Consider the following 20,262-nt stretch of genomic DNA (forward strand, 5'->3'; position numbering starts at 1 on the left):
TTCCCCAGTATCATTGCTTTTGTCATACAACCAGTAATGGAAACATTATGTTGGACTGATCCCATAGTCAGTCTTCAGCAACTCCTTTGGTGACCTCCAGCCCATTCTCCAGCTCCGATTTTGCCTCTAGGTAATTTTTTTATCCTCTTTTCTTTCCTACAACTCATTCTTAATTCCTATGTTAGCAAATCTCTACACAGCAGATGACAAACAAAGTATTTTGTTCAAGTCCATATGGATTTGATATATGATTACTTCTTTTGCTTAGAGAATTAGCTTAGCTATCTTTTCAATTAAAGATATCTGCTTAGTCAGGCATGACCTTCTTGTGGAGAATCTACACTGTATTTTAACTCATTTATCTTGTTTTGTGTCATTTGCTTATTCTTTCCATAAAACTTTTTTTGTAAGAGATTTGTATACAATTGAGATCATACTAATGTTCTTTAACTGAGCCATTTTTTTTTTCCCCGATTTAAGTACTAGTTTTTATTCCCCCAGGTCATACCAATTCCTGATGTGATATATTTATTAAAAGTACTTGCTGTTGGAATTGCAATTATATTATGCAAGTTCTTGGATGTGGATAATATGGTCTCTTCTGATTTAAACAATTACATAATTTAAGTTATGCTTCCCCCTGGAGGTGAGAATTTCCATTTCTGCATAATCATTCCTATTAGCTGCCCTGCATATGTCCCAGGTTCAATAGCATTATTAAAATATGAGGAATGCTACCTATTAAATCTAAAAACTATCCATACATCACTGCTAAGGTCAAAACTTTCACCTTTTTACACTGACTGTACTTTCATTTTTATATTTTATAATTTTTATTATAACAAACCAAACTTGCATCTCAGGTGAATTCTTGGAAATTTACAATTCATTTCCATTTTTTCTGATTTTTAAGGTACGGTTCTCTGTACTGGTCAATCTCCTTTCCATTCCTAGCATACTCCTTGCTTATCCTTAATATTATTTTTAGGGTGATCATTTAGCCAGTGTAATATGGGGAATATTTTACAATGTAGATTAATCATACATTTATATTAATTCCCGCAGTTTTTTGAATCTTTGAGTAAAGGTGACATTCAGGCCTGCTTTATATAGTAGTCCTTGCACTTTTTATTCCAGATCATTTAACTACTGTCTGCAAATTCTCAAATACTTGTCCTTTGGAAGCCTTACAAACCTATGGCTGTTTCTCAGTCATTCTCTACCTTACTAAGGATGTCTTTATTCCCATCCACCTTTGGCTCCCTGTAACACTACTTCAGTACAGCTTTTATCTTAGTTTTTCTTCCAGATGTTTTTTTTTCATTATTATTATTATTCCAGGAGGATCTATTTCATCCCATCTTCCCTTTCTCAAAGCTTTATGCCTTTTATGTGCACATACACCCAACTGAATCCACTTGCCAGTACAAGCCTTCCTGCACATATTTCCATGTTTCGGATAACACCTTTTTTCCCTTTGGCACAGATGGCCCTCAGGTTTCCATGCACCTTCCTCGATCCTTAAATTAATGCACCAGGACTTCCACGATTCACAGTGACCTCACCCAAACTCCCAGCCAGTTGAGGTGGGATCCTTTCACTAACTGTATCTTTACATCACAATTTTTACCAGCAGTGGGACTTGGTTGTGGTTTTTTTTCTTGCTAGCTATCTCCTAATAACATTGTTCCTTTATCCATGTCTGTAGTCTCATTTATCCAATTTTAATTTCTCTGTGCCCTCAAGGCTTGCATAGGCATCACTTGGGTTTCTCACTTTCTCCTATATCCCATTTCATCAGTTTAAAACTATTCTCATCAATCCCATAAAATGAGGAAGCTGCATATTGTGCGCCCACTGACAATAACTTTATTTTGTTACTAACATATAACACTGAAACAGCACAAAACTTTATTGCACAGTTCATTTCACAAGCTTCTCATGTCTTTGTACTCTTTCTCTAGAGGCCAACAGATCTACTAGAGATTATCTCAGCTTTCACCTGTACCATCCCCCATCTTTTTACTGTCACTCTCGATCTACTCCAACATGAGCCTCACAATATCACTCCTCACTCAAAATAGTGTTTGTAAGAACTTTTCCCACTCCCTTCTGGTTTCTCTTCAGATTCAGGTATCTTACACCCTTGTAAGCAGATTTTCTTTTTGCTATCTGGATCCCCTTTAATGTTTCCATCTGTGCTCTGCAAGTAATCTGTAATGCTCACAGTCTAAACCCAACATGTGCCAACATGCATTTTTTAATGCCTCACATTCCAGGTTCCTCAAACTGGGGCTAAAAAAGAAAATGTATACTGCCTGATTCCAGGTATCATTTCAGCTTTTCTGAGGCAGTCACATTTTCTGCTATTTACTGTCCAAAGTATTCAGATTTCCAAGCCACTTTGATAAACTGAACTAAAAATACAAATTCTTGCATCCATCTGGGTTCGTATGTTCTAAGAGCAATGGCTTCAGCATGAACTCAATTATATTCAAATATGTTCTATATCTAAATACGCTGACAAAATCTACATTACACCAATGAAATCAAACATAACAGTACAAAAAAAAAAAAGTACTGGAATTTTTTAATGGGAAATTTCTTCTTGCTAATTGCACAGTCCAGTACACCATCATAGTGAATGTAACCGTGTGTTTTCCAGTTTTGCTTTGATACCGTATTAAGAACTTCCTGTGATTCTTCCTGAGCCTTAAAGTGTCTGGCCATTTTTTTTCAAGCTTAAACATATAAGGTGTGCAATTTTACTAGATACCAGCTTCCTTTCAATATTACTATTTAACCTTTTTTTCACTGTCTCTAAAGTAAGCTTCTGGATACCATGTATGAAGCACATGTATGGTATTCTAAAGTAGGAATACCAAAACCTCAAAAGCAGAGCGCAAATAATGAAGAACCCCATATGTACACATTTAAAAAACATAATAATTCTTAGTTTAATAACTCTGGTGTCTGTTTTGAATAGATTTTGCATGTTTTATGTCAGCAGCTCTCACTGCTAGGACCACTGAATTTTCCTGTGAAATATGTCTTAATAGTTCACCGTTTCATACATTTTGCTAGCATGAGTTTAAGCTGAACTTAACCCCACCCTGATTCAATTCCCAGACATTTATACCTTTACTAAAGATGATTCATTTTACATTGAACACCAGGCTTTGGGCAGACCTTTAAAGCCCTGCAAGAGTCAGAAGAAAAACAACTCCAATTGCACAGATGAGGAATTAAGTTTGGATATACCAAAAATTGCTCAACTGGGATGCACAATGAGGGCTGCCATTCAACTGACCTTTTAAAAAGGATTCCTTATTCCTTTAAACATTTTTTTTTCTGTATTCTTCTAAACACAAGCAACCAAAGTGTAATATTGCTTTGATTCTTGGGAGGTTTAAAGCTGCATATGGATATAAGAAACACTGAAGTGCTGTGAGGGCCTACACCAGTACCACAGGTGCCTATATAGGTTCAGAACATCCACTTTAATGAAAACAGTGCAGCTCATCAGCTCCTCTTCCAGACACCCTGACACCTCACATCCCAGCTTCATGGCAACCTGCTCCATATACATACTAAGACCAACCACAAATATTATTTCAGCAAATCCCCGTAGCTCCCACTTCTGATCTTTATTTGAGCTTTGAAGAAGACAGGATAAACTTAACCCATCCAAGAAGGAAGCAGTCTTCAGAGCATATGTTTCTCTAATGCTCTGCTCCAGTCCAAGGAGCAGCTCTCAAACTATTGCTCTCCTTGATGGCCCTGGGAGAAGCATTTTATCTTTGGATGAAAGTGCAACAGAGAGCCCACAAGATATATGACACACAACCAATGTATTTATGAGGCCTACATGACTTTCTCATAGAAGTGAAATTGTACTTTAGCTTATAATTAAATTGCCCATCACCTTGCAAGGCAAAACTCTATTCTCAAGATGCTCATCATAAAGTCCTATATCTACGATGACCTTCCACAGGCATTAAACAAAAGTTAAGTTTCATTTAATGAGCTACAAATTTTGGTTTGCTACTTTGCTATTATCAGATTGGGGGGGGGGGGGGACACAGGGAAATACCCTCTGAAATGACTTTTCAGGGAGTAGATATTTACAATGAGAAGACTTTCAAGAAACCAAAAGATTGTCTTTAGATGCATTATTCTGAATTGCCCAGACACAACATTTATAAGGCATCTTTCACCATACTATAAATATGAGAACATAGCATAGTAGGGAGGAACACGCTCCTTCCAAATATCTATTTATTTTAAAGTCAGCATTATAACATTTGTTAAGTGAACTCAGGGAGACTGAATACCCATGTTATTTAGCTGGAGCAGTTTTTAAAAGATGAAAGGAACATTCTCCAGGATGCCTCACAGGATGCAATTCCTTTAACAAATGGCATGTCTGGCTTTAATAAGTGCACACATTTCTTTATAAACTGCAGAAACAGTCAAAAAGGTTTTCTTTGGAGTCAAACGTATTGGAAAGAGGGTGAAAGAAAAAACAGAACCTTTAAAAGGTTCTCAAAAGCACTCAATTTGCTATATTAATAGGAAATCTTTCATAATAGACAGCCATACTTTTAGATTAACCAAGCTGCAATTTTAAAAACTAATGTTAGAGACAGTAAATACACCCTAAGCCAGACTGTGTTCTATTATTGTGACGCTTCGAGCATGCTGATACGTTGCTGGTCAATGTTATTTACTATCATTATGTACACACCTGCTGGACAGCCACATCCAACACAGCATTAGTGCTCTCATCATAGCTCAGTCTTGCAGCTCATCAATTGCCCAGATGAGACCGTGGCAAGATGGACAGGCTGCAAACATAACTCACTGCTTCCCACGGGACACAATGCAGAAATGAGCCCTTGCATTCTTCATCTTCTGAAATGGGTGCATGCATCCATCAGAAGGTACCTGGGTCAGAAAACATCTCCCCAGCTCCCAGCATCACAGGGGGGCTGAAACGGTGCTAATTACACACAAAAACTGGTGCTCAGGCTGCCAGCTAATGACAAATGAAGGGTACCCCAATTCATGGATAGGCGAAGCTGAGAGCAAAAACAGATGAATAAGGAATTGCATTACTTCTGTGTTGTAGAACCATTTTTTTTTAAGGCTAGGAGAAATCATAATTCTTGTTTGCTGTCAAGCAAAGCCTAAGGACTCGGTGTTGCCTGTATACTGGGTCAAAAAATTATCCTGGCTAGTGGATAGCTGGGTAAACATTTGAATTCCCTGCTGCAAGTCATTCTTCACACATCAAGATACATTAAAAAATGAAATCCACTTATCTGTTAATTTAACTATGAGCACTTATAGAACTGCTGAATACACATCACTTTGTTTTAGTAAAATTGTCTGACAATTAACAATTTTCATGACAATGTTTAGTACCGATGCAATTCATATTTCATTACCCAAAACCAATATTTTATTTGGTTGTTTGGTTGAGGTTTTTTTCTCTTTTTGAAACTGAAAAGAGCTCTGAAACTTTCATAGCACTCCCCTTTTGAAAAAGGTATAAATATTTTGGTTACCTTTCCCTAGCTACCAGGATCCCAAGGGGCTTAAACGCACCACTGATTTTACAACATTTGCCCAAGCTAAGATTTCCTAATACAATAAATGTTTGGGGTGCTTTCTTTGTTTATGTCAAGTCTATTTTAAGTCCAGTTGCAGTGAGCTGAGAAAGTAAAAGAGAAAAGCCCAGGGCTCAGGCATACTTCCTTCAATCCTTGGAAAAAGCGAACATTCAATTTTTCTCATAATTCAGAAAATTAAAGCTGAAGTATTTAGAAGCAGTTTTGATGTTGCTGAATGTATTCTTTAGAAAATCACTGAAGACTAAAAAGGCATTTGTCTCAATTTCTGGAGGAATAATTTTGTGGAAATTTAAGAGATCTTATACAGTATTTTTACCACATTCAACACAAGTGTTATCAGACATTTATTAATTTTTTCCATGGAAAGTATTAGTAATGTTGCCTGCCTGTATGTCAGCTTTCATTTAAAAGTTCCAGAATTCTTTACATAGGCTTTAAGTACTTTTAACCGTATATCAACATGGTGAAAAGAAGGTACAGATTTTGCCACCAATTCTGACTCAGTCAGCTGCTGAAGACTTTCCTAAAACACACCTCACCCCCTTCCTTTACAGTGTGTTTCACTTACCACCCAAACCTTGCTATTGCTGAAGTCCTGTTCTGTCTAAAGGCACCCTGGTACCCTGGTACATGGCTAAGGTGAGGGAGTCCTCACAGCTCCATCCACAGCAGGCTGTGCCTGTGTTTTCACATACTGAAGCACACATTTTTCAATGTGTGCTTTTGACCAGGGATTCTCAGACCTCGCAATGTGCGGATGGCAATTCCACATTGACACTGTCTGCAGGTCAGCCGCTTCTGCTGTCATCACATACCTTCATGACATCTACAGCAAACATATGCATGGAAGGTGATTTAAACTGTAAGTGGATCTGTACTTACTTTTAATGTCCTTTAAGCAAGCATACAGATGAAAACGAGAAATGAACTTACTCAAAACCTTTTTAGAGGGTTAAGAAACTCTCTTTAAATAGTCCTGTCACAATCTATGGGATCTTTCATCTCATATATTAGCTTTTTTAATGATGCAAGAATATCTAGTCCCATCAGCTGGTTGCATTTCCTTACTGCTCTGAGATATGATGTGCCTCCTGAACAGATAAGGACACTTGGGCAAACTTCCTCTCGTATCTCTCCAGAACACCGTCTGAGAAACTACTGAACACATAAGCTCATAGGCCACACATGCTATCAGCACCATTTTAAAATGATCAGTAAATGTTGGGTTTGGCTTTCAAATATGCAGCATGACAAGGCTTCTGCTTGAAAGATGACATTTAATCAGAATTATTACATGTAATAAATATATAGATTATATAGGACATAAAGATATGAGCTGCTACATGCCATGGAGCAGCACAGAAGAACTCCCAACTGTTGTGGATATAGCTTAAGTGAACATATTGACAAGCATTACACAACTTCTTGAGGAAGATAAAAGACCAACTGGTGTTAGGAATGCATATTTAAACACACAGTGATGAGGAGCAAAAATTAAGGCTGCGCCTGCTTATGTTCTACCAATATTTTCACAGAGGGCTTGGAAAAATCTTCACCCTGTCATCTGCAGTACAACTTGTGTTTATGGACAGAAAAGAGACTAAAGAAATCCAAACTGGTGCTTCTAGTTGTAACATACCATGTGAAATTTAACTCTTGTGTTGCTACTGAGAGCAAAATACAGAAATCATCATTAAACTACAACTGCAGTTCACCTATGAGGATCTTTGTGGGCCAGCTGTGATGGAGTGATGTTCTGTACCATGCATCAGGGAAGTAGCCTGGAACTTCCCACATTTTCTTCTCTGAAGGTTTGGGCTTTGCACTGGTAGAAACTTCCCTCTTTTCACAAAGGATGATTTTCTGCATTTTCAGTGACTATTTGACTAAAAAAATGCAGTCCATTCTGACTTCTTGAAAAATTACGGTTTTCAGGCAAGGCTGAACGGGAATTACTAAATAAAGATGATGATTACGGACCACCATTTTATCTGTGGATGCATAGCACAGATTTAGCATGAGTAAAAGGAGAGATCAAGGCTATTGCCACTGTTCCCCAGTCCTTGAAACAGGAGGATATTACTGAATGAAGCTCCTAGATGATTTCAGGGGAGTAGCTTCCTAACATACCAGATGAGATAGCAGCCCCTAATACCCTCAGAACAAGCAGCAAGATCAGCATTATGTTCAAGGAGGTTGTGTCAGTAAGGCACCCAAGGGGATTTTGTGCATCTAGGAATACCACTAATATCTTTAATTTACACTGCTTTAAAATAACTTGCCAGGCAAACAGGAAGGAATTGTGTTGTCCTCTACGAACTATACAGCTAACTAGCAGCAGCTGCCCTGATGCCAAGTATGACTATTCCTTAATTTTGCCAGTTTTGAAGAGAGGCACAGCAGTGGGTTATTTACAATCACTCTCCAGAACTGTGTCAGAATTTTCTAGCAAAGACTAGTTTACTTGTAAGAGTGTGGAAAACAAGCCAAAGATATTTAGGTAAGTTAAACTTCTCTTTGCTATGCTTTTAATTATATTAGGATGTAGCAGCACTTGAACAGATATATCTTTCATGGAGAAATACCTGTATGACTGATAAGCCTCTGAACTCCTCTAAAAATACAAAACTAGCTTACTTAGCACCAGTATTGTTTGCACTTCTATTTACATGCAGTGATACAATATCAGATTGATGGTATTAAAAAACCCAACCAACCAAACAACACATTCCAAAGAGAATAAGGTTCATTTAAATACATGTCCTCAGGCAATGAGAAAACATTATTTTATATTTCAGGTGAAAAAAGTCATTGTTTTAACTTTATCTTTACATTATGAAAACCTGTTAATAGGATTTCTTGATTAAGTATGCAACCATTCTGCAAACTTCCAAGAAGAAAATAGTGACCTTTCTGTATTTATCTTTTAGATCGAAAGCTCGAGATTATAAAGAAAACAATATTTTCAATATCTAAGATGCTGTTCCAGAGCTATTTCAGTGCCCTCCATTTACCTATTACTTCAACTGTGTCATAAAGGGGATCAACTTAGCAGAAGCTTTCCAGGGCAGCATAAAAAGGAAGAGTGCCAACTCACTTTACCCTGTGAACCTTTGACTTTGTGGCTATTATACTCAACTCAAGAACCAAGCTGAGCTGTGTCTTATGTAGCTTGCACATAAGATAATAAGCCTCTTAGTCTGGGATAATCTGCATTCAGTGGATATACAAAATCAATTCTGTTTACACATCACAAGTGCTCAGGAAGATGGTTTCCTCTCTGCTTTATTAAGCAGTGCATGGAGCATCCACTTGCTTTGTCAGCTATGTATTTTACAGCTATGTATTTTGCGCTTAGTCATCTGCAAGTAAGTTCTAGTTATCCTGTTTTTTCTACTTAAAACCGTCTCCTGACCAGCTAACTCCAATCTGATACTTACATTGCTCTTACTACTGTGCCCCCCAGAAACTTTCATGGGAACTGCATGTGTTTACCTCATCTGTAGGTGGATATCTTGTGTAGAGGTACACTCTGCATCATGCATAAGTGTTACACTGGGAAATAAAGAAAGTTTTTGGTGCCATAATGATCTATTTTAACCATAATACAAGGCAGCACAATCTAAACCATTTTCTTAACCCTGAAGGGCTTCTGAGGTTTTGCAGATATATCTTTTCATGTCAGTAGTCTGATTTGCTCAAAAGCTGCAGTCTTCCCCATATCAAACCTCTTGTCCAACCATGGACAATGCAAAACACTGCAGAGCTCAAGGCGTGAGCTACAGAGCTCTGCAAAGGAAGAGTTCAGTGAGTGTCAATGAGGTCACGCTGGCATTCAAAGTGCCTCAACTATTCAAGCTTGAAGGAAGCGTAATTACTTGAACTGTGATCAAATGGTAGTATAAAAGGTAAATCAGCAGCGCAGAGATAAACTCGATCATGTAAGTGTGTACACTATAACAATGGGAAATACAGGAAGATGGTAGATGAGCCTCAGTTAATTACAAATGGTGTGCACATGATCAGTACAAAAAGCAAATGGCAGAGTTAGAGGCTGGAAAATATCTAAGTGTAACAGGGGAGTTTATATGGCTAGTGCATGAACCAAATGCATGATTTTAACACTGTCTAGAACAGCCAGCATGTGGATGAGGTCACATATCATGCCCTCATGGCTTCATTGAGAAATCTGTGTCACTAAATAATAACTGATAGAGCAGCATAGGGCTTGTTGTGTTGGAAACATCTTTAGGAGAGGTAGACTTTGGTCTCAAACTGCTGGATTAATTTTAACCCCTTTAGGTGCTGTTTGATCACCCACACCAGTGCAATGCTTGGTATTTATCCTCTAACCTAATGAAATTGAGATTTGAAAGAGAGACATGTCCTAATCACTGGACACAGGCAACCATGTGTAATGGGACAGAGGGAGCATCTCGAGCCAGGCAGAACACAATATCCAAAAGAGAAATCTGCAGTGTCAAAAGGAGGCAATGCATGTTTCATGTCCTAACTGCCAGCTCAGGGTCTGTAGGGTTATGGCCAAGATGCAGCCAGGGAGGACAGCTCTTTCTGAAGCTTGCATGTTAGCCAGGCAGTGCCTGCACCTCACACAGCAAGGGCTGCAGCTACCTCTTCTCTGGCTAAACCCACTTTCCTGTGTCTTCCAACAAAAGGTGCAAAAACGTTTGACATCAAACAACTGAATTGAATCTATCTCACATCTCAATACTTCAGATGAATCTGAATTTTGGAAGCCAGAAGGCTGAGGATGTCTTTCTCCAAGGTTTTCACTCCCCAGGAAGCCCCTCATATGTCCAAACTGCAGCAAAGACATTGTCCTGTTCACAAACTCAAAGTATCAGGCTCAAGATAGATGCTATCTAAACCAGGGCAGAAGCACAGCCTATGTGAGCATGAGGTGGCTATCATAAAACACATGCTCCTCACTAATAGTACAACTTTGCCTGTACTTAGATATCTCTGTATTAATACCCTGTGCATTCCAGATGTTTTGATTTTTCATGTATTTGCAGCTTTGCCTTTTTTTTTTTTTTTCCTTTTTTTAAGCAGCATTAATAACTGCTCCATTTTTTTTTCAGAGAGAGAAAATAATGTGAAATCATGACTGCTCCCTAACTCTTCTCCCTTTGCTTAAAATGAGCACCAGGACTGGGTGACTTCCTTATTGCATAAATGTCTTAGTAGTCAGGGGAAAAGCAAAGAAAAGATGGATCCATTACTCAATAGCAAAAGATAGTTTTTAACAAATGGCATGGGGGAAGCAGAATTTTGAATTTCTTTCTCATATCAGACAGACTTCACTAATAGGATCAGCTGTGACCATGCATCTTCTGTAATTAATGACAGCAACAAAATCTAAATAGAGAAGGAATGAAATGAGACAAGGTGCTGGATCTCATTAATCTTTTCCTAGGGCACTCCAAGAGCTAACTGATGAAAATATCTGTGTTCTTAGTATTTATCTGAATTTACTCATAATGGGTGAAATACCGGAAGATTTGAAAAGGGCCAATGTTGTGTCTGCCCTTAAAATACATGAGGGGATTTAGGAATTAAGATCAGCTAGGATGATCATCTTTCAAGGGCAGGGAGAAACCCTCTAAATGCCTAGAAGACTTAAAAGATGATTACCAGCAAAAATGGCTCTAGGAGTTAATCAGAAGCTTAAAACATTACCATGCCATGGTGCAAAACAACGTACTTTCACTAGGATTTACAAATATTTGCAAGAAATGTAATATAATGTCTGCAAGAAATGTAATATAAACCTTTCACTGCACTCAGCGCTGGAATACCATCTGAAAATCCTGTTTCAGAAGAGACATGAGCTAACCTGAGAGACTCCAGAGGGTAACAGGAGTGGACTCTTCAGGAGCTCAGTGTATTGACGCTTCCATCAGCATCACTGTTTGTGTATGGATATCGAGGCCTGTTTTCACCAAGACTTCTGGGTCCACTAAGATTCCTCAGAATCCAAATTCTGGGAAAGATCATACAAAGAAAACTGTTTCAAACAATGCTTTGACTGAAAGACAATTTGTGCCTCCCAGAGAAGCTGAGCTGAAAAGTTCTGACCCTGCCTGACACCAGTTTCTAACAGCCATCCAGTGCTGTGGAGCTGCTTGGGTAATCCCACCATACCATAAGCACCCTAAACCAAAGACTCTTTTCAAAACCATGCAAAAGGACTTCAAATAATGCTGGAAATTTGGATTAAATAAAGTTCTTTTGGTCTCATCACTTAACCAGTGGGCAAGAGTAACAACAGAAGATAGGAGCTGACTTTCAGACTAGAATACTACAGTTCATCTACCAAAAAAGAAAAAATACAGAAGCATATCAGATACAAGCGGTAATAAATACATAGCCATTGCTATTTCTTTTTACCAAATTTGCATGATGTTCTTTCCACTTCCATACAATAATGTCTCAACTGTAGAACAATTCCTGTATTGTTATCATACAAATAAACTTAGTAAAATTGAATTTACGAAGTATCATTTTACTCTACTAGAATATCCACAACATTAAATAAAGGCATAAATCTGAAAAATTCAACTCCAAACTCTAGCTCCTCTTTTGATAACAGGACACTCAAAAGTTATACACGTCATATTTACAGGGTCAGTTTTGGACAGAAAAGAATTGTTTTGCAGAAACAACTGGACTTGATGGGGTTGTTACAGTAGGACTAATACTTCTGAGCCTTCTCATCCAAATTTTGCAAAGTTAGTCCAGATTTACACGGTACTGTTTGACTGGCATCTGCTGAAACCTCTAACACCAAAATACTATGGTTCCAATTCAGATGAGGCACTTAGGTATTGCACTATACTGTCAAACCACTATAATTTTGCATATACATAAAAAGTTACATACTCTATATGAAATATGTTCTTACATTCTACGTATGGCAAAGTGACATTGGTAAGTTACGTTATAGAACAAGGATTTATTAATGAGGAATATTTAAGTGTCAGCTGTTCATTTCCTTAATTTATTCTAAACTTGAAAACCTCTGACTGATTTCAGGGAGACATAATATAAAGAAAAAATCAGTCTTCAAAAAAATTATACCTAACTTCCCCCAAAATAGTGGCCTTTCCAAAATCCCCTCATCTAGATGATTTAAGCTTTTTTGAGTTGGGGAGGGAGAACTGGTGGAGGTTTTTTCCCCTCCCTATTATTAGACCTTATAGTATAAGAAATGGAAGAGCCTGAGCTTCCCAAGGCAATGCATAGTTCTTTCTTTCCAATCCTGCCAGGTCCCAAAGGAAGAGACTTCAAAGTGGGTATACTTTTCCAATTGAAAAATAGTTCTGCAAGCAGTGCAACTACTGTAACTTGGTTTCCAATACATCTTTTTTTTCCTGTGATTGACTGCTGACTTTGTAAACTGAATTATACTTTGGGTGCAGCATGCATTCAGTGTGAAAAAGTTCCCATCAGAATTCACGCAATCTCTTCCACACTTTGAATTTGCCTCTCTGGTGAATTGTCTGAGCTGTGAACTACAACCCGAGCTTGTCCCTGGGGTATGGCTTTCATGAGGTCTTACCCACACGTGAACCCTCTGATGTTTAAGAAGAGTTGAGCACACACTGCAGCTTTTCACTGAATATGATATTAATCAGGTCTTCCTTCTCCATCCAGCCAGCAATTTTCCACAAAATTATAGAAAAATATAGGCATGTACCATTTGACAGGTACAGAACAGAGTATCCTATACAGCATACAGTGCATACCGTATATCACAGAAATGCAGTATTTTTGAGACGCTTACCTCTCCATCGTAATTGCACAAATTCAGATAATGGGTAAAAAGGTTACTGATGAAAGACAGCCTGCCAGGGTGTTTTGACATGACCAATTTTTGCAGGAAATCATGCTTAAAAAAAGCTAATGTATACTTCATGCTTGGGTCTGAGTCATGATCTCACAGCAAATAAGAACAGAAGTTGGCCTACCATTCCTTACCTAAACAAATGTCCAGACATTCAGTTTTCAATAACCATAACTCCAGTTTATATACTGCATAATCTTAATTGGAAGGAAGCATGTTCGGTTACCCTATTCATCCTCCAGGTGAGGTCATACATCAACCGCTACAGGAATAAACGCACACAGGCAATGAAAGAATGTCTATTGTCTCATCCCTGTTTCCATACTGCAACTATAAATTCCAAGTTATTTTAATAATGTTCTTTTCCGTCTTGAAAAGTTTTTATATAGATCTCTTTTGCATTTTGATGTCTAATGGTCCATGTTATTTCTTCATTTCTAATGCTAATATACTAAAATGAAATCATACATTCCTTACTGATTTGCAAAGTTATGTCTCAAGCTTAAAATTTTGAAGAGTTAACCATATTAGGACGAACATATTTGTTACCAACCTTATTTTCATTATAGTTTTTCAGACTATTCCACAAGACAGCAGAAATTGACAATTTTTATTTATTTATCTTTTTCTTTATTTTGCAGTCACAGTAAAATCTCAGCATTTTAAAAGCAAAACCAATAAAAATATATACTGGCAGTAAAGAAGACAACTAGCATTAAATTTGTGAGATAACGAACACTTACATATACGAGTACTTGTAAGATCCATGTTCTCTGTCTTGATGAATATTAAACAGTTTCGGAGGAAACAAAAATACTGTAGGCTAAATACGAATATTCTTTGCTTTGCTGTTCTTTTAATAATGGACTTCCTTGGAAGACTAACCAGTAATCTTACATGTGTTCTGTATTTGTAGGTATATCTCTGTCAGGAAATGCTGTGAAATTGAAGTTCCTGACAGATGAAGTTCTTGGCCTTAAACATTCCATAGCTGTTATTTGAATGCCAAAAAGAATAGTTTCCAAACTTTGCCCATGATTCAATAGCTCTTTATTTAAAAACCATAACAAGCTTGGAGATAATTAGTAATACACTGATGGATTATAGTCATTGTTAAGCTGGAGTTTGTCATAAAAATAAAATGGGGGAAATATAATTAATTCCACTTTCTGTGGTGCTTTTATTGCTTGTTTTGCATGAAAAGGCCATAGATATGAATCCCACTATATCCCTAAAGTCCTTTGGCCCCTATCTAATAACGAGGGATGGGAGAAACAGGTTTTGTCTAGTTTTGGATCCAACTGAACATGAGACCAAGAATTTAGTACAAAGGTATTGGCCTTGCATTCCAATTACCATAGTCTGCAAAGTAAAGTGCAGAGGAGAAACCAGGGAGGAAAATCTAATGGAAAAAAACAGAGTGAAAAATAAAACAAAGTGAAATGATGTGAAGCCAAATAAAGCAAATATCAAAACTCAATAAAATGGGACAGAGAAAGGAAATTGAAAAGGCAGTCATTAGTATATTCTCTGCTTTTCTTGGAGGAAAGTATGGGTGACAGAAATTCATAAAGTTCTTCTATCAGTAACACATCCCAGAGGTAAAAAAATCATATTTTAAGTGATTCAGTCTTGAAAGAGAGAATGAGAAATGAAAGGTTTACCTATCTCCATTTTTTTCAAACCAGCAAATCCAGAAATGATGTTGACTTTGCAAAGATAGCCACTTTGCAGATGGTAAATGCCAAAACTGAGACTGTCTCACCCCACGTGCACATGCGCTGAGTCTTTCCCTACCTGCGCATCCCCCATCCTTGATGAAGGTCATTCCCTTGTTCTCTGCACAAAATGAAGAGGGCTCTTTTCACACACATGGAGCCAAACGCTTCATCTTAACTATTCTGGATGTGGACATAGGGTTTACATACCACATGCATGTCAGGCCTTGGTCTGAAGACCAAGCAACAAATTTTGCAGCCTGTGCCTCAGTAGTCCTCATTACTGTATTAAAGCAGGTAAATATTTGTGAAATGCTGTTCTCACAACAGTCCCTATAAACTAAGAATCTTATTCTACCCCTTCTACCCGTTTTAGCAAAATGAGAAGCTAGCATCCAGAGAAATTATGGTCATTAAATTCAGGTGAAGGGTAACAGTTAAATACAAGATGACCTTCTTGAGTCCTTTATATTATAGAGTACTTCATGCAATAAAACCGTAGCTGACATTGATTGCAGTTACTCTTCTGTGTGTACAGCACTGCAAATCAGAACCCATTGTCTCAGACTTGCGCATCCAAAAACTAAACGAAAAAGCACATCCACACAGCCAGTACTCCCCTGCAAAAGTTCATAGAATCATAGAATGTCAAATACCTGTGGCCTTTAATGGCTTTACCTATAAATACTAGTTTTCTCTCTGCCACAAGCTGCCCCCCTGCTCATACAATCCAACTTATCAGTTAAGCACAACTCATCCATGCGCAACGCAGGGCAGGAATCCTGTAGAAAAAAAAACAACCCAACACAGAATAGTAATTAAAATGAGTCATCATGCTTTACAGTCCCATTAAAACTGTAACTGCAATTTTGGATTCCCTATCTGTTAAGCACTGAGCTTTGCAGGATTACTGTCTGTTGACATCATTCATGCATGTAATATCTTTGGTTTTAATTTAAAATAATTTGAAAGAAACCAGAAATGCCATCATGTTGTTCATGAAGACATGTAAAGCTCACTAACAGGAACTAGTCCAGCAGTCATAGGTTGATCTCTTGTGCACACAGCAGGATTTTAACACAGACACACAGGGCTATGAGGTTTCAGTGATACTGCATGACAACAGATGAAGGCTGGTCAAACAGATCTTCCCTTCCACATCAAGCTGTTCAGGACCCTGCTTCCCACCTGACAGAGCCTCATGCTCCCACTTCCCCATTCAAGTCCCTCTAACACACTTGCTCCTAAAATCCATTCCTCCTTTGCCATTTTTAGCTCCTCCAGTCCCCAGGCCTCTTCCATGGGAGCTCTCAGCCTCCCCTCACTATGCTCCCTGTTTCAGCTATCACATTCAGCTGGTACCTGCCCTCTGGCACCTCTCCTGCTTTCCCTTTTTCCCTTTTTTCCTTTTCAAGACCGAATGAGCACCTTCAGCTGCTGCTCGCATTTTACCTCAGCCCCTGGGCACTGCTCTGCAGCTCCTGTACCCTTCACTGCTTCTTTTGCCTTCTGCCATATCTGCTGCCCTTTCACAATCCAACTCTTCAACTGCTTCTCACAAAGCATCTTCCAAATCACTTTGGCCAGCACTTGGACTCCACTGGGGGCCATCCATCTGGTCCCATTTTCAGAGAAAAGCCACACATTCTGCATTTCCATCCCCCTTACATATCCCTTCAAAAATACTAACATTTTGTCTTCAACATGCCTTGCGAAAAAAACTCACAGTAACATCCTGCCTAAGGTACACAAATCATCCCAATGCAGAAAGCCAGCACATAACAGGTATTAATTCATGCTCCAGAAAACAGTAAGTGTAATGCTATAAATACTAAAAGCACATGCCAGGTTGCAGCTCTACTGACAGCCACTAGGTTTTTCTTTTAGAGAAATCTCACCTAAAACACTAAGTGGTGAGTGCAACCCTTGCGTTTAGTTGCAAAGCATTGTATAGCCCAAAAACATTTAAATAAAACGAGTAAAAGCAGGCCCCGGTGAGATGCATAAAGATCACATCCCTTAAAAGGACACACTTGCTATTCTGTAAATCCCACATAACTTCTTTTACCCAAGGCACCAAATAAATGAAAGAACACAAAGAATATGAACTACTGCTTCAAAACCCTTAACTTGGTGAAAAAAAACAGTTACAAGGCTTTCTGAGAACATTTTCAAATGTTAAGAACCTGACTGGGAAACATCATTTACTACGGCATCAATAAATACTTGGTTACCAGAGCAGAAAAATTGTAAATCTGTGGGTTTTTTTTGGATGAGAATAAAGGTTTTAATTTCTTGTGTATTTCACAAGATCAAAAATGAGCTTCCACATTACGTCCCTAAATACATTCAGTGAGTGAGCTGAGAAGTTTAAGCCCTCCCACATCCAGTTTTTCTATTTGCTCTCTTCTGCCTTTAATAAAGTGCTTCAGACCCAGTTTCCTTTGTAGAAACAAACAGATCATCCATCTCCCTGAGTAAGATTAGGTGTCATCACTTCTCCCTTCTTTGTGAAATAATAAAAGTCATACTGCAGAGAAAAAAAAAAATCTTTTAAACCTTATTCAGGCAGGAATAAAAACTGTGACCTTGGATGCCATGTGTGTGAAATGAAAATACACAGTTTCAAGTTACAAAGATCTACAATTTACACGTCTTTTTCCTATGGATTTAGGACAGAGGGGTAGCAATTTCTATCTGAGATTGAAAGGATTCTGTTTCTCATTCATGTTTAAATATAAAACCTATTAAAAGTTCAATTAGAATACTACTACTTTTATTTCCAAATAGAATGGCAACTTATCCTCATTTTTCACCATGCAGATCAAGTGGCTACTTTTAAATGCAGTTGTAAGGACTACTGTAACAAAAACTAAGTTAAAAAGAGGCAATGGTAATGTTCCTGCAGCCCATTGCTCAACAGATCAGTGAAAGTAGATCATAATCTTATATTATCCTCCACATTTGTTTGCATTCTGAAAGCTTATAAGCCTTTCCAAATACACTTGATCTGTTTAGTTTTTATACAAGAAATCAACTCACAGCTGCCTTTTAAGGACCCATGAACAGGAGTTTTACTTGCAAGGTTGAATGAGATTCTGTGCCTGCACTGATACCTATTTTCTCACGTTATTTAATCTTTCTCATGCTTGCTAATAATTTCAAATTATCATTTCAAATAAAGCTTCACTATACAGGGTCACATATAGACTGTAAAAGACTGTGATTTACCACTTTGACAGCTCAACATTTTTAGCCTGTATACAGCAATCAGCCACAAATGAACAACAAAAATGTTTTGAGTCTTTCTATTTTCAAAACAAATGCTTTATGTACCGGAATCTGTCATTTAGAAACAATACACACACACATATACACGCATACATACACACCCCCTATTCTACAACAATTGATGTTTGGGGTTTATTAAAAAGACAGTTATTGCAAATGCATTTGATTATTCCTTTTGCAGCATGAAATAACTGGTTACCTTTCAGGAAAGGAGCCCTCCGTGGCACAAGCCCTTCTGTGATTTCCACCTGCTCTTGCTGATGCTGTTTAACCAGGTTTCCTTCGCTGCCAGCTCTCAAAATCTTTTCACCTAGCCTAATTTTTCGTGATCGGCTGTTAAAATCTTCTTTCCTAGACAAAGGCGATTTAGGAGCTGTATTAGCTGACAGAGGTCGAGCCAAGCGAGAGGGTTTGGACATTCTGCCTATGCAGGAATATACCTGCTCCAAAAGCAATGTCTAAAAAAATCCTTCCCAGCTCACTTTCCAGCACAGAGGCTGGGGAGTTTGTGTGTGCAGCGCAGCTGGATGTGAAGTGCTGTACTGCCAGTCCGATCAGTTTTAAACACCAGGCATTGGATGGCCACGCAGACAGTTTCCTGGACCTGTGGAATGTAAATGTGTGCTGGGATAAAACAGATGACTCTGCTCTGGTGCTGAGCCCCAGCTGTGTTGTGGGGGGCAGATGCTCTCCCAGCGACTGTCTCAAGCTCCTGGCATGCACTGACAAGGCACTCAGCAGCACCAGAGCAGAAGGGGAATGCCCCACCTACGCAGGTACAACATGAAAAACCACCCAGGAGGGGTTATCTCCACATGTGGGACCTTCCCACGTTCCTCTCCCAACCCTCTCTCTCAAACAAACACCTTCTTGTTTTAGCAAATTTCTTCACTGTCCACCAAACCTGCACCGCTTCGGTACTATACAGTAAATGCCAGATGTCAAGAATACATTCATCTTTCAGTTAAGCATGGTGCGAGCTCAAATGGAATTAAATGATGCATATTCTCCTACCATTGTGTTTTCTAACTCACCAAAATAAATGATGGTTTGACAGTGAATATCATCTGTTTTTTGAAAAACAGCCCAAATCCTTTATTATTAACTTGCATTGCTTAGGAAATGACACTGTAAAGAACATTGCTCATTACACTTTCCCCTTTTGCTGGCACATATGCACCTAAAAAACCCTGGCTTCTTGCCCACTGCAGATAAGCATATTCCTTACTGACTTTCCAAAGAAAAAATTCCTGACCTCAGGCCACATTATTTCAAACCTCTGTTCCTGGGTGCTTTTCTTTGAAAATGCTTAGGCAAAAGCTGCTGAACTTTCCCTGCCAACTTTGCACTTGTGAGTGCTGCCAAGATGCAGTTTGGTCACATGAAAAGAAAATTCCATTCACCATAACTTTGCAAACAACTCCTAAGGAAAAAAATAAACACGGTGTAAACCAGAGAAAACATCACAGCTGCAGTTACAGGAAAATCTTCGTGCTGAATTTTAAAATGTATTCCTCAATATCCCAGGCAACCACTGTGCTATATCAATAACAGAATATGAATAACCTTTTTATTTCAGAGCTAGAACAAACATAAGCAAATCAATATTACCAGAGCTAAAGTACTAATAGTTATTTAGGAGAAATGCTTAACAAGCAAAAAGACAGGAAAACATGTCTAAATTATTACAGACATCACTCATTTTCTGAAATGGCAATTGTGCAATGCAGTAAAGTATTTTTGCATGCTA

The 20,262-nt window shown here is 38.3% G+C and overlaps 1 protein-coding gene across 12 annotated transcripts in view; it reads right to left on the bottom strand.

The window, feature by feature from the left end:
* The window catches only part of KIAA1217 (KIAA1217 ortholog), a 373,707-nt gene that overhangs the window by 216,235 nt on the left and 137,210 nt on the right, over positions 1-20,262 (bottom strand). For 2 of the 12 annotated variants that reach the window (XR_009746054.1, XM_061468247.1), the window contains exon 1: positions 18,712-19,055. The exons of 4 other annotated variants lie outside the window; for them this stretch is intronic. Coding sequence is in view for 7 of the 8 variants with exons in the window: in XM_061468247.1 (XP_061324231.1) it covers positions 18,712-18,931 (220 nt within the window). In the remaining variant the exon portion in view is untranslated. Of the gene's footprint in view, positions 1-18,711; positions 19,056-20,262 lie in introns of those variants that run through there. 6 more of the 12 variants (XM_061468236.1, XM_061468238.1, XM_061468237.1 and 3 more) reach the window with 4 other exon arrangements.

The sequence above is a fragment of the Pezoporus flaviventris genome, unplaced genomic scaffold (assembly GCF_033815535.1).
Source record: "Pezoporus flaviventris isolate CSIRO_AGI_PZ_B2104156 unplaced genomic scaffold, CSIRO_AGI_Pfla_v1 ptg000047l, whole genome shotgun sequence".
Lineage (NCBI taxonomy): Eukaryota > Metazoa > Chordata > Aves > Psittaciformes > Psittacidae > Pezoporus > Pezoporus flaviventris.